General features: G+C 39.8%; 1 protein-coding gene across 2 annotated transcripts in view; it reads left to right on the forward strand.

Moving 5' to 3' along the window:
- Nucleotides 1-25,063, forward strand: part of BMPR1A (bone morphogenetic protein receptor type 1A) — a 121,674-nt gene that overhangs the window by 85,215 nt on the left and 11,396 nt on the right. For both annotated transcript variants that reach the window (XM_069071374.1, XM_069071373.1), the window contains exons 4-8: nt 15,883-16,048; nt 18,654-18,756; nt 22,307-22,403; nt 23,061-23,160; nt 24,072-24,216. In XM_069071374.1, the coding sequence (XP_068927475.1) occupies nt 15,883-16,048; nt 18,654-18,756; nt 22,307-22,403; nt 23,061-23,160; nt 24,072-24,216 (611 nt within the window). The remainder of the gene's footprint in view (nt 1-15,882; nt 16,049-18,653; nt 18,757-22,306; nt 22,404-23,060; nt 23,161-24,071; nt 24,217-25,063) is intronic.

Raw genomic sequence — 25,063 nt, forward strand, 5'->3', positions numbered from 1 at the left:
GGTTACACGGCCAGTTATTTCTGGGTGTGGTGCTGAGTGTCTGAGCCCGGGATTTGATCTCTAGGTCGTCCCAACACTGGAACCGGTGCCCTTACTCGCTGAGCCACCTGGCCGCTCCGTTTCCAATTCTTTATCACAAAAAGTAGGCTATAAACATTTTGGTGTCTATGAGTCTGTCTCTGTTTTTATCTGTTAGTCTGTGATTAAACTCATGCTTGGTTATCAGAATTTATAATGGAAAAGTCCAATGAGAATTGAACTTTCTTGATTACTGGAATTAAGCCCATTATGCCTTTTCTTTTTGACAAATCCATTGTGAAATTTTTATTTGATCAGTATTATTAGATTGGATCAAATTTGGCTCCTGTGACTTTCAGAGTTGGGATTGGGTCCTTAAATAGCCCCTGCACTTTCAGACTGTGTGAAATGGGAAACCCAGTCTAAAAACATTTTTTCATCATGCTTCATAAATTTTGGTCATCTGAATAATTTTAAGTATGCCATCTGCTAACTTTTAAATCTGTAACTAAACTTTTTTTTTTAGCAGGTGAGAAAGCATGCAAGCTTTATTTGGGTTATAGAATACATGATCAGTATAAAACTTGGGCTTCACATGTGCAGTATCTCATGTATTAGACTATTAACTGATTGGACACATGGATCATGTCATTTGTATATTCAGAAAGAATTTAAAAATGATTTGCAGATAGTTGTTTTGGTTTAAGAAATATATCAAGGACTACCTACAAATTTAAACATATTATACCAAATCTGCCATCAGCCATGAAGACTGTTTTATATAGTGAACTACCTATACTGAAACCTCCAGAAATATGGAATTTGGATGAAGAACTCAACGGCATGACAAGAGAGGAGAAAAGCAAGATGGTGATCCCTGTTGAAAGTAAGCATTCGTTCCTCTGATCACCATTTAGCAACTCAAGAAGATTTAAAGGACCTTCTTCATGATCTTAAATAATCCAGAAATCACAGATGGAATCTTTTGTCATGGTGTACCAACATATGTTCAAAAGTGAAGCTTCTCTTGAGTATCATTAAGTATGAAAGTGGATCTGCCATATCTATGGAAATCTGAAAGTACTTTTTTTACCAGGATTACACCTTGGTCTACTCAGAGCTGCTTCTTTCTGTATTTGTAAATGGGTCTACATACAGAAGGAAAATATTACGTTAAAAACAGTAACTTCAAAGGGAAGAAATTATTTCAGGTAACAAAAACGTGGTAAGACAATGACTGGCTAGACCTGGATGAGTTTAATTACCACTACATATTAAACTTTGTTAAATGAAAACTTCACTCCAGGTGATGGTTGGAAATAGTACAGTCATCAGTGAAATGGTAAAACCATTATGTGAAAAATAAATTTCCATGAATCAATGAGACTGAAAATAAAGGAAATGTTTATGAGTCTTCACTGAAGGAATTTGATGAAAGGTATGAAGATGATGAGGTTCCCCAAATACTGCCTTTTGGAGATGACATTTTGCTGTATTCATTAAGTCCTGGAATACTACAGAACCTTTTTTCATTTTCAATCTTATTTTAATTAATATCTTTTGTTATTACATTTTCATCTCCAAATGTATTCCTCCTGTTTGTGTTCCTCATCAAGCCATCCCTAAAATAAAGATTAAAAAAGGAGAGAAAAAAATCACTTCAGTAATAGCAGTCAACTCATTGATCATTTCTGACAGTCTATAGTGCCCCATGTCTGCAACGAAGGGAAGATCATGCTTTCCAGACAGTTGTGAGATCTACATCAACTTGAAAAGATTCAGCTTAACAAATCATTCAAAACACATGGATGAAAAGAAAGTCTATTGTCCAGATTAAAATATACTTGGATGGACAACTCAAGTGATTCGGTTCTTCAGTACATATATCTTGGATTTGAATTTGCACACAAGTGGAGAGGGAGCCAGCTCTAGAATGTTGTAGGAGGAAGGGAACACACTGGATGTAACATTTTCAGCAGTGGATTCCAATCTCCTCCCTGAAATAAAAACCCATCTTGATCACGTCTTCTTTTTTTATGATGCTTCATGACTATTAATAATAATGACTAACATCTCTTTAGTGCTTGCTATGTCCCTGTGCTATGGGGAATGACAGTGAGGAGTTGAGGATGGTACTAGGTTGCAAGCTGGGGCAGAGATGAGAAGTGGTGGAACATTTGACAGTAATAGGGGAATTTAGGAAGAAAAGGTTTGGGTGAAAGGTTAATGAGTTTAACTAGACATGTTGCTTTAAGAGATTTGTGGGTCATTGAGGTGTCTAAATAGATAGTTGCAAATGGGAAACTAGAGGTTAGGAGAGAAGTTACGGCTGGACAAGTAAATCTGAGAGTCGTGTACAGAGGTCCTGACAGAATGGGAACTGGGAGAATATGGGAGGGTATCACTAAGTTAACAAGTCTTAGCAGCTTTACTTTTGTAGCGGCTCTCGCATGCACTCCCTTCTCTCCTCTGACACTGCTACCACCTTGCTGAAACCCTCATCACCTCATGCCTGGGCTGTGGCAGTTGCCTGCTGGAGAGTCTCTGTGACTCAGATCTTTCCCCACTTCAATCTGTCCTCCACCCAGCTTTCAGATTGCTCTCTCTAAAGTACACATCTCATCTTCCTCCTCCTCTTTTTCCTCATCTCTCTTGTGCTTGTGCACACACCCATTCAAAAAATTCTAGTGCCTCTGTTATCTCTAGTATCAAATAGAAAATCCTGTTTGGATTTTAAAGCTTTCATAGTCTGGCCCCTTTCCAGTCTTTTTATACCTTACTTCTCTCCACATCCAGTGACACTGGACTCTATTGATCTTCTCACAAGACACCCTAATTTCTTTACTCTGGGCATTTTCACTGGCTAGCTTCAGGCCTGGAATGCCCTTTCTCCTTACCTCTGCCTCCTGGCTTCAGCGGCTTCTTTCAGGTCTTAGCTAGAGCTCTGTGTTCTGTAAGAAGCCCTTTCTTTCTTCTTTAATCTTAGGGCCTCCTCCAAGATCACCCCTGCTTTATCCTGAATGTCTTGTTAATCATTAACTACTAATTCATACATGGTCATTTTCATATCATCTCCTACCCTTAGACTGGGTTGTTCCTTTTTCCCTTTCTTTGTATCCTTATCGCTTAAAACAGTGTCTGGCAAATGATAAATGCTTACCAAGTGCTGGATGACAGTCTGATTGACTTGCCTTGGGTTACCTAGTTACATAGTACCAAAAGTGGATTTTTAACCTATTCTTCTCCTGACTCCAGGTCTAGCACTTTTAACTGCTATTCCACAATCTGTTTCCAAAGAATCAAACACCACACTCTCCAAACAGATAAAAATTGAGGGTAATCCAGTGGGCACTGGTCTATAGTAAGTATTAACAGACTGCAAAATATTAACCATGATAACTTACACAAAAGCCAGCAAAAGATGGCTTCCAGAGCATGTATAAAAAGGAGGTGTAGCAGTCATGGAGTGAGAGAGAGGTGTCATTGGTGGACAGTACTTTCACCCCTGGAATGCTAAGACTTAGAATTGAAGCTCTGATATGTTGAGTGTGTTCTAGAGAGTATATAGGGGAGAGCATAGACTAGGGTAGCACAGGATAAGATGTGGATAGGTTACAGTCTGTATTTCTGGATGGAGTACCAGCACTGTTGAGATCATAGATTAGTCACACCACACACGCACTTGCAGCCATAGAGGGAGTTTCCTATACCAACAACTCACAGTCCTGGATCACCGTATACATAAGCACATTTGTTGGTGCTTTTAATTTGATCTGAATTTGAGTTTGTTGATTTAGGGAATTCCCAGTGAAGAAACTTCTATCAATTTCCATCAGCAACTGCTTTACTGACATCATCTAAGAGTTGCCTAGTGCACTGGGAGGGTAAGTGAGTTGCCCAGGGCCATGCAGCCTGTATTCATCAGAAGTTTGACTTACACTTGCACCTAAGTCTTTCTGACTGTGAGACTTGCTTCCTATCCCTTAAGCTCCATGCTGTGCTGTGAACTCTTCTTAATACTGTGAGATCTTCTTCTTAATACTGTGAGATCTTTGTCCTGTGACCCAATAGGCATACTCATAGAGAACCTGAATCGTATCAGTCTTGATAATCTGCTATAAATGAAACCAAATGACGGAAGTAAGTTGGAGCTAAATAGAATGATGGCCCATAGTCTGTATACATGGGGAATTCAGTTCAGACTCCTTACCTTGCATGGCCTGTGCCTTCTATTCAGCTTCCATTGCAGCAGTTTTCTCTTGCTTCTTTTATGTAAGATAATTTACCCTATTCTATCTCTCCCTTTCTCCTCCCAATATATTCCTCTCTCACCTTTTAATTTTATTTTTTAGATATCATTCCTTCATATTCAACTCACCCCGTGCCCTCTATGTATACATGTACACACATATATACACACACTCACATATGTATTTATACACACATGTACCCTCTTATATATACATATGTATGTATATATACATATATATTCATATATATTCCCTTCAACTGTCCTCCTACTAAGAAAAGTCTCATGAGTTACAATGATCTTTTTTCCACATAGGAATGTAAATAAATAGTTCAACATTATAAAGGTTTCTTATGATTTCTTTTTCCTGTTTACCTTCTCATGCTTCTCTTGCTTCTTTTTTTCCTCTTTTGATTTTTAGTTTACATCATTCATTTCCACAAGATTTTGAGTTACAAATTTTCTCCCCGTATTTCCCCTACCCACCACCCTAGAGCAGCGATCCCACTGAATGTCCCCTCCCCCAATTTGCTGTCTCCCATATCTTCCCCCATCCCAATTCCGACTTTCCAGTAGGGCATAGTGGATCTCTGTGCCCCAGTGCCTGTATATCTTATTTCCCAGTTACATATAAAATAATAATAATAATAATAATAATTATATATATATTTAAAACATTTGATTTTAAAACTTTGAATTCCAGATTCTTTCCCTTTCTCCGTCGTCACCCACCCTTACTGGGAAGATAAGCAATTCAATATAGGATGTACATATGTAGTTATGCAAAAACGTTTCCATAGTGGATATATTGTGAAAGACTGACTATATTTCCCTCCATCCTATCCTACCCCTACTTGTTCTATTCTCTACTTTGATCCTGTCCCTTTTCAAAAGTTGGTGCTTCCAACTTCCCTCCTCCCCCAGCCTGCCCTCCCTTCCATCACACCCCCCCCTCTGATCCCCTTCCCTCCTACTCTCCTGTAGGGTGAGATACCCTATTTAGTGTGTATGTCATTCCCTTCCTAAGCCAAATTCAATGAGAATAAGATTGACTTATTCCCTTTTGCCTTCCTGTTTTTCCTTTCCATTTTAACAGTTTTCCCTTGACCTCCAGAATATCCTATTCCAAGCCCTTTGATCCCTCAGTGTAGAAGCTGCTAGATCCTGTGTTATCCTGGTTGTGTTTCCACAATATTAAATTTGTTTCTTCCTGGCTGCTTGTAATATTTTTTCCTTGATCTGGGAACTCTGGAACCTGGCTATAATATTCCTAGGAGTTTTCTTTTTGGCATCTTTTTCAGGAGGTGATCAGTGGATTCTTTCAACCTCTGTTTTGCCCTCTGGTTCTAAAACATCAGGGTAATTTTCCTTGAGAATTTCTTAAAGGATGATTTCTAGGGTCTTTTTTTGATCATGGCTTTCAGGTAGTCCAATAATTTATTTTTTATTTTTATTTTTGCTTTTTGGAGGGCAGTTGGGGTTAAGTAACTTGCCCAAGGTTACATGGCTAGTTTTTTGTGTGTGGATGGGTGGGTGTTAAGTGTCTTGAGGCCAGAACCGAACTTGGGTCCTCCTGACTCCAGGGCTGGCACTTTACTCACTGCGCCACCTAGCTACCCCCTAGTCCAATAATTTTTAAATTCTCTCTTCTGGATCTGTTTTCCAGGTCAGTGGCTTTTCCAGTAAGATATTTTACATTGCCTTCTATTTTTTCATTTGTTTGTATCTGTTTAATACTGTCTTGATTTCTCATAAAGTCACTAGCTTCCATTTCCTCCAATCTAATTCTGAAGGAATGATTCTTTTCAGTGAGCTTTGGAGATTCTTTTTCCATCTGTCAAATTTGGCTTTTTAAGGCATTCTTCTCCTCATTGCCTTTTTGAGCCTCTTTTGCCATTTGAGTTAGTCTATTTTTTAAGGTGTTATTTTCTTCAGTCAGGTTGTTGATTCTCATTTCATGATTTTCTTTCATTGTTCTCATTTCTCTTCCCAGTTTTTCCTCCACTTCTCTTATTTGATTTTCAAAATCTTTCTTAAACTCCTCTATGGCTTGTAACCAGCTCATATTTTTCTTGGAAGCTTTTGGTGCAGGAGTTCTGACTTTGCTGTCTTCTTCCTGTTCCATGCTTTGATCATTTTTGTCCCCAAAATATAGGAGTCTAATGTCTCATTGCTCTGCTTGCTTTGCTTCCTTTGCTTGCTCATGTTGCCACTCAGTTACTTGACTTTAGAGCTTTTTGTCACAGTAGAACTCTGCTACCAGATTGGGGAGCTTTATCCCAAATCACTGGGGTTACAGCAGCAGCTGGATTTATTAGTTGGGTGCCTTCTCTGAAGCCTCCACATGCTCTAGCAAACTGGTGATGCACTCCAGGACCTCCACCTTAGACAGTGATCCAGATCCAAGCGGGTTAGAGCAAGAGTGATTACCCCTCAGACTGGTTGCTTGGTCCCCCTACAATCTGAAGGCTAGGAACTCTGAAGCAGCCACTTGGCAGCAGCTGCACGACTGCAGCACCTCAGCCATTTCTCCCTCTAAGGGATAAAGGCCAGACCATACTCCTGAACTCCCAGTTCCCAAAGTCCACACTGCACTGACCTCTCACTTTGTCCTTAGCATCAGTGGGTTGATAATTCTGGAAACCTCCATAGCTGCTGGTGATCTGAAGTCCCTCCAGCCAGTGGCTGGTTGTGGCCAGCCTGAGGCTAAAACCTCAGGCTCACGTGAAGCTGGGCTTAGCTCCCAGAGCTCTGAGCTGGCACCTTCCTGCCAGAATGTCTTCAGTGGGAGGTTAGCTTCTCTGTCATTTTGTGGGTTCTGTAGCTCCAAAGTTTGTTTAGAGTCATATTTTTACATGAATTGGAGGAGGTGGAAGCGGTAGTCATGCAGAATTCCTGTTTCTACTCTGCCATCTTGGCTCTGCCCCTGGCTTCTCTTGCTTCTTGTGTATGCAAGTCAGATTTTTGGTTCAGCCTTTGGTCTTTTCTTCAAGAATGCGTGAAAGTCCTCTTATTTCATTGAATGACCATATTCTCCCCTAAAACATTGTACTCAGTTTTGCTGGGTAGGTGATTCTTGGTTTTAATCCTAGCTCCTTTGAACTCTATAATATCATATTCCAAACCTTCGAACCCTTAATGTAGAAGCTCCTAGATCTTATGATATCCTGATTGTGTTTCCATAGTACTCAAATTGTTTCTTCCTGACTGCTTGTTATATTTCCTTCTTGACCTGGGAACCCTGGAATTTGGCTATAATATTCCTAGGAGTTTTCTTTTTGGGATCTTTTTCAAGAGGTGATTGGTAAATTCTTTCAATTTCTATTTTGCCCCCTGGTTCTAGAATATCAGAGCATTTTTCCTGGAGAATTTCTTGAAGGTTGATGTGTAGGCTCTTTTTTTGATAATGGTTTTCAGGTCATCCAGTAATTTTTAAATTATCTCTCCTGGATCTTTTTCCAGGTCAGTTGTTTTTCCAGTGAGATATTTTATATTGCTTTCTATTTTTTCATTTGTTTGAATCTGTTTTAAAGTGTCTTGATTTCTCATAAAGTCATTAGCTTCCATTTGCTCCAGTCTAATTTTGAAGGAATTTTTCTCTTCAGTGAAATTTTGGAATTCCTTTTCCATCTGACCAATGCTGCTTTTTGAGGCCTTCTTCTCCTCATTGGCTTTTTGGGTCTCTTTTGCCATTTGAGTTAAGTCTATTTTTTTAAGGTGTTATTTTCTTCAGTCAGGCTGTTGACTCATTTTTCATGGTTTTCTTGCATCATTCTCATTTCTCTTCCCAATTTTTCCTTTGCTTCTCTTACTAGATTTTCAGAATCCTTCTTGAGCTCCTCCGTGACCTATGACCAATTCATATTTTTCTCAGAGGCTTTTTGATGCAGGAGTTTTGACTCTGTGGTATTCTTGTGGTTCTGTGTTTTGTTCCTCTTTGTCCCCCCCAAGAGATTCTGTGGTCTGATTGTGCTTCCTCTGTTTGCTCATCTTGCCGGCAATTACTTGACTTCTGAGCTTTTTGCATGGTAGAACTCTGCTTCCAGAGTGGAGAGTGCTGTGTCCCAAATTGCTAGGGTTTTGCACAGCTGTTGTCAAGAGTTTCTTCCAGGCATCTGCCTCAGAACTGTGAGGATGACTTTCTCTCCACAGCTTCAACAAACTCTGCCACACCAGTGCTCCTCACCCCTGGATCACCACCCAAGATTGCAACCCAGATCTAAGCAGGGCAAAGCAGATTCCTGCCTCGATGCCAGCAGAGAGATTCCTGCAAATGCTCTGTGGACAGTCACTTGTTCCCCCTATGATCTGTAGGCCAGGATCTGGAAGCAGCAGCAGTGGCAGCAGTTGCAGCCACCATCACCTCTACCCCACCCTGGGGGCAGGGGCAGGGGTCTGACTGTGCTCCCAGTGTGGTGTGATAGACCCTTCCTGTCAGCTTGTCAGGCTGCCTTGAGTGGGAGATTTGTTTCTCTCTGTCACTCTGTGGGCTCTGTAGCTCTAAAATTTGTTTAGAGTCATATTGTACAGGTATTGGAGGTGGTGGGAGCAGGGGCTCAGCCAAGTTCCTGCTTTTACTCCACCATCTCTTCAATGACCAGCTTTGATAGCTCTCACAGATTTTTAACTAATATCAACTTTGCCCTCATGATTATACGATCATTTTTTTCTTCTCCTCTTTATGACCATCACTTTACAGAGCATCTTTTTGAAACCTCTTCTCTTCATAGTTGTTTATATTGTCATCTCCCCTTCTGTCTGAGGAGAGGAGCTACCTCATACTTTATCAAGAAAAGAAAGATCAGCCATTGTGAGCACCCTCTTCTGCCAGTTGTATGCATCAGCTCTCCTCAAACCATCATTTACCACTTTCTCTTACTTTGCTGTAGTCCTTAAGCTTATCATCTTCTCATTTCTGTTCCCCCCAAATGCTAACCTTTATTGAATTTCCACATTTCAAAAGCAGGCACAGCCATTCTTAGAGGTTTATGATCTCAGCATTATCCTTAGCTCTTCACTATCCCTTACCCCACAGATATAGGCAATTGCCACATCTTGCCATCTATAGCTCCATACCACCTCTTACCTGACTCCATTCCACTTATGTAGCTGCCGCTTCAGTTCAGACTCTTTGCCTGAACTCTTGCAATTCCCTAATTGTTCTCTCTGCCTTAAATTCTCATCTGCTCACACTCATCCTCCATCCTAGGGTTTTAAAGTTTGTAAAGCACTTTACACAGGTTAATTTATTTGACCCATAACAACCTTCTGTGTTCTATTATTATCCCCATTTTATAGACGAGGACTTGGAGGCAAACAGAAGTTATGTAACTTGTTCAGGGTCACACAACTAATGACTGCTTGAGTTTGGGTTTGAACTCATGTCTTCCTGATTCCAGATCTAGTGTTCACCTAGGAGCTGGGGATAGAAAGATAAAATAATGTATAAAAAATTCTGGCTCTGCAGGAACTTAGTTTCTATTGGGGAAAAACATGTAGAAACAGAAGTATATTACACACACACACACACACACACACACACACACAGTGAGGGATTCTATAAGGAATCTACGAAGATGTTTGTGAACATAGTATACTGATGAATACAGACATCTTCCTCACAATCTCTGACACATTCTCCCAAAAGTATACACAGAGTCCATAGGAAGTGAACTCAAGCTTAGAGAACTTGTGGCAGCAGATTCCTGTTGTTGAAAACTTTTTCTCCCATTCATCAGGTGCTCAAGCAATTCCTTTACAATCCATTAGTCCTGGCTCTCACTGCAGGCTTGCTGCCAGGTGACCCAAGGGTGCCTCTAGGACTCGAAAAGTCAATAAACATGCCTTAAACTCCTCTTATATGCTAGGCACTGTGGATGACAAAAAGAGACAAAAGACAGTCCCTGCCCTGGAGGATCTGATGGAGAGATAGAAAAACTAAAATCTGCATGCTTTACTTGGAAGTCCCCTTCCAACTAAAGGGCAAAGCCCAGGCCTCTACTCCTATACCCTCCATCCCTTCTCCCCTCTTCCACCCTCCAAGATGGTTATTCCTCAGAAATGTCACACATCCTCCAGTCTCTGGATATAGGTTTCTTTTAAACTCAGCGGAGTAATTTTTGGATGATCCCTGTGGTATGGCTGGATTTCCTTGTCCTGATGAAATAGTGCAAAGTCATTCTAATTTGAAGGCCTTTTAATACTTAGTCTCAAATAGATGAGTGACTGATTTGTCTACTTAAGGATCAAGGCTAAAATCAGGTGGGCTGTTTCCAACCCCATCTTTACACTTTTCTTCTTTAGCTATCATAATCTGCTCCCTCCTAAATTCTCCTTCCCTAATTAAAGAAGGGGGGGAGGGGCGTGGAGGTGAAGCTTACAACATAGTCAGCAAAACATTGGTCATGGCCAGACATGAATTTCTCAGTCTGTACTGAAGTTCTCTTCATTCTTTTGTTGGCAGTGGATATCAGTGCTTTATTATCTGCCCTTTGGAATCATAGTTGGAATTAATTGCATTGATAATTTTTTTTAAGTCTTTCAAAATTATTTTTCTTTAAAATGTGTATTGAATAGATTGTTTTCCTAGCTCTGATTCACTGTGCAAGTTCTACTTCATGCAAGCCTTATCAGGTTTCTCTGAATGTGTCCCCATTGTTGAGTTCATATGTAGCAATACTATTCTGTTATATTGATATAACAGAATTTATTTTAGCCATTCTCCAAATTATGGGCAAACTTTTAATATATATTTTGCTACAACAAAAAGTGCTGTTATAAATAAATATTTTTGTACATGTAGATCCTTTCCCTCTTTCTTAGTTTTATTTGACTTATATGCCTGATTTGACTTTTGTTCATTGACTTTTGGGGTATAATTGGGCTATAATTACAAGTTACTTTCCAGAATAGCTGACCCAATTCATAGCTCCTTCCTCCATAGGAGTAAGTGCCTCAGTGTTCCTACCCTCCCACAATTAACATTTAACCTTTATTGTCATATTTGCCAATTTTATGGCTATTCAGTAGAATGTTAGTTTATTTAATTTGAATTTCTGTTCTTTTTAGTGAGTTGTAACATTTTTATATAACTGTTAATAACTTTCTTTTTCCTCTTTTGAGAAATCCCTTTTATATCCTATGTCTATGATCATTTGTCTGCTGAGAATGGCTTTTGCTATTACATATTTGAGTCAGTTCCTAGCATATCTAAGCTATGAAGCATTTATCAAAGGAATTTGCTGCAAAGATTTTTCCCCAGTTAACTGTTTCACTTCTCATTTTAAGTGAACTGATTTTTTGTCAGAAATTTTTTTATTTTTACGTAATAAGGAAGCTAGGTGGTACAGAGGATAGAATATTTGACCTGGGGGCAGCTTGGTGGCGCATGAGTAAAGCGCTGGCCCGGAATCAGGAGGACCCGAGTTCAGATTTGGCCTCAGACACTTAACATCCACACACAAAACTTGTGTGACTTTGGGCAAAGTGCTTAACCCCAACTGCCCTCCTAAAGGCAAAAAAAAAAAAAAATTGAACCTGGAGTTAGGAAGAATAAAGTTCAGATACTGTCTTAGTACCTGTGTGAGCCTGGACAAGTCACTTAACCTGCCTTATTTTTATAATGGGGCATAATAATAGCTATCTTCACAGTTGTTGTTAGGATCAAATGAGATGATATTTCTGCAGTGCTCTCCAAACCTGAAAGCTCTACATAAACTCCAGTTACTGTTGTGGTTGCTGTTAGTCGTCAAAACTGCCCATGTTGTCTTCAGTGATCTTCTCTATCCCTTGTTTCATCAAGCTTTCTCTCCCTGTCCATAGTTGTGAAGGACATCTTCCCCCTGCTCCTTTATTTTGTTTATGATGTGGCCTTTTCTATCTGTTTTGCATTCATTTAGATTAACTTTATGTGATATGTGACAGATGGTGGTCTTAATCTAATTTCTGGGAAACTACTTTTCAGTTTTTCCAGTTGTTTTTGTTGCATAGGGAGTGTTTATTGAAGTACTTGGGATCTTTGGGTTTCGTTAACACTATATTACTGTGTCAGTAATATATGTATCTTCATATTGTATACTTTCTGTTCCATTAATCAACTTTTCTATTTTTTACCCAGTAACAAATAGTTTTAATGATTACTGTTTTGCAGCAGTTTGAGATCTCTTATTTCAGAGCTACCTTCTTACCACTTTTTTCATTATTTTCCTTGAGAGTCTTCCTTCAGGTGATTTCCTTCCCCCAATTTTATAAAATAATGTTTTGGTATTTTGATTGGTGTGGTATTGAAAAAAATGAATTTAGGTAATATTGCCATTTTTATTGTATTTGCATGGCTCAACCATGAGTAATGAACATCCCTCCAGTTATTTGTCTGCCTTTATTTCTCTAAAGAGTTGTTTTGTAGTTGTAGTCATATAATCTATGTGTCTTGGTAGTTAGACTCATAAATAATTGATACATTTTGTGTATATTTTAAATGGAATTTTTCTTACTGTCTCTTTTTGCTGGGTTTTGTTGGTAGAATATTGAATGGCTGGTGATTTACATGGATTTAATTGATGTTCTGCTACTTTGCTATGGTGTTCGTTCCAGTTAATTTTCTAGTTGACTCTCTAGGGTTCCTTAAGTGAAGCATCATATCATCTGCTGAAGGAGTTAATTTTGTTTCCTCTTTGCAGATATTTAATTTATTTTACTTGTTTATTGTTAACACTTAGAGAACTCTTATCACATAAAGGTGACAGTTGACATTTTTGTTCTACTCCTGATCTTATCATAAAGACTTCAGCATTTCTCCATTGCATATAATGCTGCCTCTTAATTTTATTTAGACATTATTCACCATATTGAGTAGTCTCTCTATTCCTATGCCTTTTAATGTTTTTATCATGACTGTTGAATTTTTATTATAGCTTTTTCTGCATTTATTGACATAATTATATGATTTTTTATGTTATTAATATGTTCAATTTATTGTTTTCTCAATACTGACTCAGTCTTGCATTCCTGGTATTAAATTCAACCTGGCTGGCCATAGTGATACATTGATGTAGTTTTAATTTTTAAAAGTGCATAACAAGTTTGGCACTGTAGTGACAAAAATGCCTTGTTTGTGTCCTTTCCTTAACTTTCTCTCGTCTCCCGTGTGCTTTTTATAATACTTTATTGATGTTCCTTGCCTTTTTTTCTCCTAAGTCACTGCCCACTAACTCCTTTCCTCCCCTGAAGAATCCCTCCATTATAACAAATTATTACAGTGCAGCAAAACATTTCAACACATTGGCCATATCTGAATTGCATGTTTCATTCAGCATGTTGAGTCTGTTATTGCCTCTGACCAGAGGTAGGCAGCATGTGTCTGCATCAGTTTTCAGACATCATAATTGCTCATGGCGTTGATTGACCTTTTGTACTCTTTCACAGTTGCTTCTCTTTACATTTCTTATTGTGGCCATCATGTAAATTTTTTCTCCTCCTTTTTCTTCAGCAGCTGTTTATACTAGCCTTCCCGGGTTTCTCTGATATTGTCACGGTTGTCATTTCTTAATGTACTGTAATATTCCGCTACATTCATCTGCTTCAGTTTGTTCAACCATTCTCCACTTGTGGGACACCTACTTTCTTTCCAAGTCATTACTACAGCCAAAAGTACTGTGATAAATAATTTTTGTGCATGTGGGTCCTCTCATGATTCTGCTTTAAATCCCTGGTATTATTATCTGTTAACTGTTTCATTTAAGTACATATGGCTAAATTCTTTAATTTATTAAAGCCCATGTTAGAGTTTTAATTACTCATATAAATTCATTGCAATATATGAAACCCATTTATAACACTCTCATTTCCAATTTGTTTGTCCTCAAGTCTTCAAATGTGCAAAAGACTCAGACCTGAGGGAATGACCCTGGTCATTGTAGGTGCTTCAGGACATCTCTGAGTCAGGTGGTCCCTGCTGTGCTATACCAAGATAGGCAGATATAATACCAAAGGGAATAGTGTATTTTTGATTTAAAACTGTTTTCTAATTTAAGAAAACTGTTTTCTTAATAGACCATCAAAGAGATACCCAACGATAACATTCACTTACTAACAGACTGGTCATGAGATGCAATACACCAGGTAAAATAGACAGTTAGTTCCTGTTCTCACAGTTCCCTTATTTTAATAATTCGAATCCAAAGTAAGATGCTTAGCAATCATTAGTCCACACACAAACAAAAGTGGAGTTTTAAAAAATACTATATATTTTATTCATTTTAAAGCCTTTTCATGTGTGCTACACTGTGCTAGGTACTAGGGATTTAAAGACAAAAATAAAGACAAAAACCGTGTCTTCCCTTAAGGAGCTTATGTTCTGCTGGAGAGAAATGTGTACACATAAAAGTAGTAAATATGGGGTATTCTAAAAGTCTTGGTTGAGTTTTAAGCTATTAAAGTGATATCAGGCCAGTAAAGCTCAAAACTTCACTAAGATATTCAGAACATCCTTTAAATGCAAAATCATATCTGGGTGACAGGAAGGGGATACACATTGGAGGGGGCACTTGAGCAGAACCTTGAAGGAAGCAGGGGAGGGAATTCATTCTAGACATAGGGGATAGTTTGCAAAGGCTTGGAGTCAGAGGAAAGGACTTATTCTGTGCAGGAACGGCAGGTGTACCATTTGGGTGAGAACGAGTTTATGATGGCTGGTAATCTGGACTTAGCTAGTGAAAAGTGATGGGAGCCATGTTATCAGTTGGACACTTAAAACTGGATTCCAAAGGCATCCAAAACAGAATTTTGTATCTCCCCCTTACCCTGACCTGCTCACTCCTTTTCCTAATCCTTGTTTCTGTTGAGGGCACCACCATCTCTCTAGTCACTTGGGTTCTCACCATTGGAGACTTCCTATACCAGGGGTGGGGAACCTGAGGCCTCAAGGCTATATATGGCCCTCTAGGCTCTCAGGTATAGCCCTTTGACTGAATCCAAAATCCACAGAACAAATCCACTTAATTAAAAGTATTTGTTCTATAAAACTTGGACTCCTCAGTCTAAAGGCTGCACCCGACGACCTAGAAGGCCACATGTGGCCTTGGCCACAGGTTCTTCACTCCTCACTCACACTCCTCCTCCCCACTGCCTGCCATCCCCATCTAATCAGTTGCCATGTCTTAATAAATTTTCCTCTACAACATCTAGCATCTGTTCCCTCCTCTTTACTTGCATGTTCTTTAGTTCAGGCTCCCAGTATGTCTCATTTAAATGATTTCAGTAGCTTCCTCCTTGGTGTCTCTGCCTCTTACTCTTTCGAAGCCAGTCTGCTACATATCTTTTGAATTAACATTCCTGATACACAACTCTAAATCATGTTACTTTCTTGCTCAGAAAGTTCTAGTGGCCCTCAATTAATGTCTAGAATAAAATCCAAACATTCAGTTTGGCATTTAAAATCTATCTCAAAAGCTTTAAGTAAGATACATAAATACACACACAGTGTTTGAAAGGAATTCTTTTTATCTAAAGTCAAATGATATTTTATATTGTTCTGATAAGGTAATTTGAAAATATTTATTAACCAATTCAAATGATTTTATAAAATGTTTATAATTCTTCTATATGTTAATATGCAGGACAGAATCCAGACAGCCGATTCCTTCATGGTACAGAAATGAAATCAGACCAAAATCAAAAAAAGCAGGAAAATGGAGTAACCTTAGCACCAGAGGATACCTTGCCTTTTCTGAAGTGCCACTGTTCAGGACATTGCCCTGATGATGCTATTAATAACACATGCATGTGAGTATTCTGTGTAAGAGGTCTTATAGTGGCAATAATAATGATACATATAAAATGCTAAAAGTTTAAGGACATTTTAATTAAATAGCCTAGCAACAGTTAATTTTACATGATAGCTTTTATCCTTGAAGATTCAAAATGCTTTCCATTTTGCATATAATAGAGCAGATTGGTAAGGAGTAAGATTCCCTTTCTCTTCTCCCCTCCTCCCTTTTCCTTCCCATTTCTCCCCTTTCCTTTCCCTCTCTTTCTCTCTTCCTCTTCTTCTTTCTCCCTTTGCCTCCCTCCTTCCTATCTGGCCCAAGCTGGAAGTCCAGCAGCCTTTTGTGGTTCTGTGCCTCACCACTGATCAGTATGGAAGCTTTGACTTGTTCCATTTCTGACCTGGGTTGCTTTGCCTTTCCTTACAGAGCCTGCCCCACTCCCATAAACACCCTGGGGCTCACATATTGGTGTTAAATTTTGTGTAGACACCTGATTGACCTAGCCATAATGCATTTAGAATTTACAAACTCAGAAACTCAGCAGCCTCATCCTTCTCAGTAGTAGGAATTATAGGCATGCACCAATGGAGGCGCCTGTTTCCTCAGAGAAACATCATAACCAATTTGGTTCAATCCCTCTGCTTGAAAGCCACTAGCCATGTGGCTTTGGGGAAGCCAGTCTCTTAGAACCTCCCTGCCTCACAAGAGAATTGTAAAGAAAGCGCTGGGCCAGTTACAGGATACCACATGAATGTGAGCTGTCATTGGTAACAGTTTTTCAAAGGGAAATAAAAGAAATGGAATCCAGTATTTTCACTCATCAGGCTCCACCTGAAAATACATTAATAAAGGACCTTATATATTCCCCTCCAGTGTACCTGTTTTTATAAACTTGTGAGGCTTTCATGTTAAACCTTATTGAACCTGAATTTGCATGTCTCTGGAGTGGGATAGGACAGGTGACTTCACGGCTATGGGAAATGCTCTCTACTTTCTCAGCTTGGGACCTTCTGTGCCTTTGGTGACCTTCCAGTGCTGCCTTGAGCTCTCAGAGGTGCAGAAGCTGGCTCAGAATATCTCAGTCTCCACGTGTCACAGGCAGAACCTGACCCGGATTGAGGCCAGTTCTCTGCCCACTAGGCCAGAGGTGTCAGACTCGCTGCCCTGGTGCTTCAGAAAAAAAAAAAAAAAGATTAAGAGGAAACAGGGAAATGTGCCCCAAATAAACACAATACATTACAATCTAGATGATGTCACTGTGCAGTTTTCTAAGTCACTATGTAACCAAAGGGATCATTTCTATTTGAGTTTGGCACCTTTACATTAGGCCACACTGCCTCTTACATAGGTTCAGACTGACCTTTACCTTTACTCTTATCACATAAGCCTAAAACACAAGTAAAAATGGGCATGGAAGCCAGCATTTCTTTGGGGAGAGGGTTGTAGTTCATGTTGTTTTAAAAAGAAAGAAAGAAATTACCCATAACTCCCTTTGGCTGCACAGTGACTTAGAAACATTATCTATCCACTTTGTCCCAAATCGGGCTGGAAGGAGAGAAGCACGGGGATGAGCTCTCAGATGCTTAGGGTGCTGGGTGAGGGCTGTATGTCTGGAGATGATTTCGGACATGGTTGTGCAAATAGGTGCTCCATGAAGTGACGAGTGTGAACAGAGAGCCTTGCCAGGGCAGGCTCCCCAAGTCAGGCTCTCCAGGCCAATCACCCGGCTTTACTGGTTGGTTGGCTTTTTACACCTTGAAGGAAAGGTTGTTTGAATACAGATTCTTAACAGTTGTGTAATTTGAATGTGAATGAGTTGTCCGGTTTGAGGTATTTGGTTTTTCATGGGGAGTGCTATCCAGTACCACAGTTCTGTGCTGCCTCCACTATGGCCTGTGCTGGTTGCACTGCCTTGGTTTGTCTGCCCCCTGGTGGTGACTAGCTTTACTTTGTGACTGATTAGGCAGCCTCTCATTTTTGAGAGTCCTCCCGAGTTTGGTAGTGAAAGCTTCCCCAAGAGCTACTTCTCACCAGCTTTTCAAAAAATCAATTTGTATTTTCTGTTGCCCACACTTTTCTGCACTAAGTGCATTCTTCCATAAAAAATTAGTATTGTTGAGGGCAGCTAGGTGGCACAGTGAATACAGCACCAGCCCTGAAGTCAGGAGGACCGGAGTTCAAATCCAGCCTCAGACACTTAACACTTACTAGCCATGTGACGTTGGGCAAGTCACTTAACCCCAATTGCCCTACCTTTACCCCTCAAAAAATTAGTATTGTTCAAAGACATCCTGAGTTGCCAAGGGGTGTATTTTTTTCTGTTAGATATGCTTTCTTTCTAAGGCAGTGGGATGGCGGTAGGGGAAAGCATTGCACTCCATATCTGGAAAGCTCCATCCTAGTCCTGGTTCACTTGTTAGTCTGGCTTGACCTTACTGATGCTGCTGGTCTTGATTCAGAAAAAGCTGGAGAGCATTTATTTACCTAGCCGCTTTGTTGTAAACAGTGTTTGTGTGAATACCGCTCATTCACTAAATAGTATAACTGAGAGCAATGTACAGTCTCATTGAAGTCCAGTAGAATTAGTAGATTTTGAACGGAAATCTTTACATTTTTTTCAGAACTAATGGTCATTGCTTTGCCATCATAGAAGAAGATGATCAAGGTGAAACTACATTAGCTTCAGGCTGTATGAAGTATGAAGGTTCAGATTTTCAGTGCAAGGTAAGATCTGATTTCAGATTGTTCAGCAAGCTGCTCTGGTGAGGACTGCAATGAGAATTGGGTCAGCACAGCTCTGTGTACTACTATCAGCTGTGTACATTGCAACCTTAGTTTGCTTATCTATAAAATGAGTCTAAATCCATTGGTTTCCAAAATCCTTTCGAGCTCCAGTGTGACATTATTTAATTAAATGTCTTGGGGAAGAATGGGCTTTATTGCAGTTTGTGATTCTAGATATGTATTGGCTACTTATTTTAAAAATTATGACAGTTCTTCCATTTCCAAATGTTGGGTGGCACTAAGGGTGGGTATTACCACAAAAAACCCCAAACCCTTCAACTTAATTTTTCATAATTTCAAAGAGTATTTTTTGAGATTACTTGTTACTGTTTGCTTTTTTAGATTTGAAGACTATGTCATTGAGAAATGGCTTGTTTAACGTTACACAGAGACTCAGGGAAACTGAAGTTCCTCATTCAGACCCTTGAATCATACAGTCTGTCTGGGGTGAAAAATCAGATGGACTTATTTAGGCAGGAGACACAAAACCAAGAAGATGTTTTGCATTAGTGCTTTAATGATTAGAAGGGCAGACTGAGGGGTAGCTCTTCATTGAGAACACCTGTATCTTGAGATACTGCTCCCCCTGTAAAAGTGCCTTACTCTCTTACCTTTCAACCTGGGAAACTTATCTAGAAAAGGCTGGTTTCCAGGGCAGAAGTCTTCTACATGATTTTCAAAGCTCAGAAACATTTCAGAATACTGAAGTTTATGAGGTAAGCCAGATACAGTTTAGGACCCACTGACCTGTTTGATTGATAGAGGAGAAGAGGTCATATAAGAGGAATGACCTAGCAGGGCTGTGACAAATGGCTGTGAAGATTCAGTGGTAAGAGCTAAGAAGGCAGCCAAGGGAAGGCTTTGGGTTCTAACCCAGACATAATTATAATGATGAGGTTAGTTTTTTCTGAGATTTCCTTCAGAAATGGAGGGTCTCCCCATACTGAGCCTCAGCTACTTTACAGAATAAATTTGAGTGACATCTTTCCTTCCCAAAGCAAGTGTGTGTCTGTGTCATTGTTTCTGCCTCTGCAGTACCTCTCAGGCAACCACTGCTCTAGTATAGGCTGGGGCCTCTTTATTTCCTGAGCCCTTCCTCCCAACCTTCTAGTTCTTGATCTCTGTGGCCTCTCTCAAAACTCAGTTAAAATGACTTTGCCTTCTGCAAAGGACTGTTTAGATCTCTCAGGCTATGTAGTCTTCCCCTCAAAGATTCTCTTCCTTCTACTCTCTTTGTTTCTTGTGTGTACTTTGAAATCTCTTTATCTAACCATAATCTATTGACTTACTCTCCCTCTGCCTTCCCATACCAAACCCTATTCTTTATTCTCACTGTAACCTCCAGTCCCTTGACCTCTCAGTGCTCTCCTAGACTATCATCTCTTTAGCCACTCTCTCCTCTTCTCCCTTTTTGACCTTCTGACAAACCTGTTTAACTCTCTTGAGGCCTTAGTCCCCTTATCCTTTCATCAACTGCATCCTGCCAAGCCTTGGATTACTCCCACCATTTGCTGCCTTTGCTGTTATTCATGTGCTACTGAATGAAAATGGAGAAAATCATGTGACTCTCCTGACTGGGTCCTCTACAGATTTGTGTTATACACCAGCCTCAACTGGACCCTTCCTGTTGCTAGACAATCCTTCTACTTCCTTTGTAAACTCACTTTCCCCATTGGCTCTTACAAATCTTTCATCCTTCCTTAAACCTCCCAGAACTCCCCACCCTCTACTCTCAGGTGAGAACCTTGCCTCATATTTTACAGAAAAAAAATGAGGCTATTTGCTGAGAGCTCCCTCTTCTCCCTTCTTCATATCCTGTCATTCAGGTGCCTTCTGCCACTCTCTTCTCCTTTAACCCTGTCTCATATGCTGAAGTAGCCTTATTCCTTACCAGGGCCAACCCCTGTACTTGTTCAAGCAATCCTGTTTCATCCCATCTCCTCCAAAAGATCGCCTCCTCCGTCATCCCTAATCTTTCACTGCATTTGAAAGTATGTTAGCTCTTAGCACATTTACCAGCGATCAACTTTTATGCTTTCTCCCTCAACCTAGGACATTAGACCTTTCTGTGTTACCAAATTAATTTGTTCATACGTATATGGGATATTGAATTGAAAAATTCTTCCTTTTTTCACTAGGAAAGGTTCCTTTCCTAATGCCTTTAGACACGCTCATGTCTTCCCTACCTGGAAAAAAACCCTCACTTGATCCTTCCATTCCTGCTATCAACCATTTTCTCTTCTGCTCTTTGAAACTAAACTCCTTGAAAAGGCCATTACAGTAGCTGCCTCTGCTTTTCTGTCTTCTCTTTACAGTCTGACTTCCAACCTCTTCATTCCACTGAAATGGCCTCTTCACAGCTACTGATGATCTCCTGGTTACCAGATCTGGTGGCCTTTTCTCAGTCCTCGCTCTCTTTGATCTCTTCAGCCTTGACACTATTAATGCATGCTCTCCTCTTTGATACTCTCTGCTCTCTAGGTTTTCAGGGTACTACTTTCCCCTGGGTCTCCTCTTAACTATCTGACCCCAACCTCTGTCTCCTTTGCTGTTCTCACCCTGTAACCCTGGGTGTCCCATAAGATTTCATTCTGAACCCTTTCCCCTCTTTCCTCTATACCACTTCCTTGGTGATCTCATCAGCTCTCATGGATTTAATGATCATTTCTGTGCTGATGACCTTTCCTGCCCTGGTCTCTCTCCAATTCCCTTTCAGACATCTTAAACTGAATGTCCAGCAGATACTTTAAATTTAACATGCCCAAAACATAACTCATTATCGTTCCTCCTAACTTTTCCCACTCCTCCTCCACTTTGTGACTTAGGGTTATACCATCCTTCTAGTCCTTCGGGCTTACAGCCAAGGAATTGTCCTGGTCCCCTCACTGTCCCTCACTCCCCATATTCAGTCTGTTGCCAGAGCCTGTCAGTTTCACCTTTACATTATTTCTTAAATACTCCCCCTTCTCTTCTCTGACACTGCCACCCCTCTAGTGTAGGCCATCATTACCTTATGTCCCAACCACTGAAATAGCCTGAAGGGGAATTTGCCTGTCTCAGGTCTCCCCATTCATCCACTAAAGTGGTTTTCCCAAAGCTTAGGTCCATCCATGTCACCCTCTGACTCAATAAACTCCAATGGCTCCCTGCCACCTCCAGGGTCAAATACAGAATCTGCTGGCATTCAGAGTCCTTCATAACCATGACCATTCCTCCTCAATCTCCCACCCTTACCCCAATACTCACTTTTGCAGTCTTCTTATACCTTATACCTCCCACGTACTCTTCCCAGTCCAGTGACACTTGCCTTCTGGCTGTTTTATGAATGACACTCTGTACCTTGACCCTGAGCACTTTCTCTGGCCATCCCCATGCCTGGAATGCTCTCTTTCCTCCTCTGCTGCCTGGCTTCCCTGGTTTCCTTCTGTGGAGTACACGATTTGTGTAACATATTGAAACATTGATATTTTTCACATTTTTCCTTCTCCAGGATTCACCAAAAGCTCAGCTGCGGAGGACAATTGAATGTTGCCGAACCAATTTGTGTAATCAATATTTGCAGCCTACGCTACCCCCTGTTGTTATAGGTAGGTTAATTGACTCAAGAAAGAGTACAACCTAAAGGTTCTAAAATGAAATGTTATATGCAATACCTTTTGTTAATAAATGGGATACCTTTTATCATTATGCCATGTACTTGAAACCCAGTGTATTCACTGCATTTGAAAGTATGTTAACTCTTAGCAGATTTACCAGCGATCAACTTTTATGCTTTCTCCCTCAACCTAGGACATTAGACCTTTCTGTGTTACCAAATTAATTTGTTCATATGTATATGGGATATTGAATTGAAAAATTCTTCCTTTTTTCACTAGGAAAGTATATAGGTACAGCTTTTGTTCACAATGATACCAGTATCTTCCATAAAAGAAGAATTAAATCACACAGACTACCCAGTGCAATGCCCTGATCTGTCAACATGGACCAGTTTTTATTGCCCTTTTTGTTTCTAAATATATTTCAAAAGAAGTATCAGAAATTGGGGGAAGGAAACATGAGGCTATGAACAGCGATCTTTGTTTTTTCTTAAACTGCTGCTGTCATTGAAATACAGTGCTGTCTTCGTAACATACCAAGTATTTTTTCTCAGAATCAGATGTTATAAAAATTTAAAAAACCACATTGACTATAAAGTAATCCTTTCTTGAGACTCTGCCACCAGTGTTTTTTATCATTTGTTTCAGGTCCATTTTTTGATGGTAGTGTTCGTTGGCTGGCTGTCCTTGTTTCTATGGCTGTTTGCATAATGGCTATGATCATCTTCTTCAGCTGCTTTTGTTACAAGTAAGAACTATGCTTTATTAATAAGACTGAAGTAGATTTTTGTCGTACTTGGAAAAGAAAGACAAACACTTTAATGTGGTCTAATTGTTTTAGATAATGTCGCTATGAAAGAAACAGGAGACGTGAGGAGTTGAGAAAATCTTTATGTTACTTTTCATTTCCCCCTCTTTTTTTGCACATAGAAACATTCTGCCTCCCCAGTTCCTTGAGGGCTTCTTTTCCTCCCACGTCCCACAAGTGACTGACATAGTTTGGATTTGAGTTGTCATGTATTGCAGAAGAAGAAAGGATTCCTGTCAAACCTCTCTGCTCCCCTGTACTCATGAATGCTTTTGATTTTTCTCATTACTCATTGCCTTTACTTACATGCAGATTAGTAGTTTTTCCACAGAATCTACTCACATTGTACGTTTTTAAGTGATTTTGGCTTCAAAAATACCTATTTAACTACGGTCTCTGATAGATAATGGTGATTATTTTGAGTGCCACTTGGTATTTAAATCCTGTTTTGTTTAAGAATTTTATTCTAACATTTATTTCTTTTTCTTTTCAATAAACTTTTAATGTATTTTCTAAATTTTGCCCTGTTGATCTTCTTCCACTGTTGAATTTTAAAAAAAATATTGCAGATTGAATTTACAGCACGTAGGAGTTAGGTAACACATAACTAGTATTCTCTAATGAGAACTCTAATGAGAAGTGTTAGAATGACTTACTGAGGGAGATCCTGTCCTAACTACACGAACAGTCCTGTGGAAGTATTTTTTAGAATAAGATGGACTCCCATACACAGGGTTAACTTACCTGGAAATGTTTCTGTCTGAAAGCAGGAGGAGAGAATAAACTTGAGAGATCTTCAGAATTTATAATTCGGTGTGCACTGTTTTCACTTAGCATTGTCCTTTTTTAAGGCATTACTGCAGAAGAATAGCAAGAAGCCGTTGCTACAATCGTGACCTAGAACAAGATGAAGCTTTTATACCAGTTGGAGAGTCATTGAAAGACCTTATTGACCAGTCACAGAGTTCTGGCAGTGGATCTGGACTTCCTTTGCTGGTAAATACAGTGTTTTTCCTCATCTTTCAGTAATATTACTGTTAAGTAAAGTATTTACTTCAGTTTACCATCCATCTTTACGAGGAATAATGAGTGCTTACATATACGTTTTATATTTTGGTAGTTTTGCTTTTGTTAATGGGCAAAATTTTCTTACAAAAAACTCCCTGGAGTATTCAACCTATTTTGTTATAAAGCAATTTTATTAAAATGAATCCATTGGTGTCTAAGGACCCTTATCTCACAAAATTCTGTGATTTATGATCTGTGAAGCTCAGTCCCAGCCTTTAGTAACTAGAGAGGAAATGTGCTAAAACCTTCTGTCTGTGGTGAAAAACAGCTCCCCCAGATTCAGTTTGCCCATAATTCTCAGACCTGTCTATCTAGACCTAATCTCTGTTCCCTTCACTTCCACATTTCCAGTTGCCTGTTAGAGATATCAGCCTTGAGGTTCCATGGTAATGTTAAAGTCACTGTGGCCAAATCAGAACTCAGTGTCTTTACCCCAGAAACCTTCCTCTCTTTCAGATTTTCTTCTTATGTCAGAGGCACCACCATGCTTCCGGTTTCTCAGATCAGCAAGCTCAGTATCATCCTCAGTTTCTCACTCTCTCTTATCCTGCATGTCTAATCTCTTGTGACACTTCTTGTCCCTTGCTGTCCCCTGACCCAGCCTGGTAGTCCCTGGGGCAGGCCCTTATGGCTTCCTGCCTGCCTCAGTTCTCTCTTCATCCTTCTCTTAGCTACCACTATGGACTGCTAACACAACACAGTGCTGCTTTATGGATTTCAGTAGGGATAGTTTGATAGACAGTATGTGGTGGTGCGTGTTCCTGTGTGAAGTGCC

The sequence above is a fragment of the Petaurus breviceps genome, unplaced genomic scaffold (assembly GCF_028583685.1).
Source record: "Petaurus breviceps papuanus isolate PSGF00001 unplaced genomic scaffold, PetGlider_PUasm1.0 90825, whole genome shotgun sequence".
Taxonomy (NCBI): domain Eukaryota; kingdom Metazoa; phylum Chordata; class Mammalia; order Diprotodontia; family Petauridae; genus Petaurus; species Petaurus breviceps.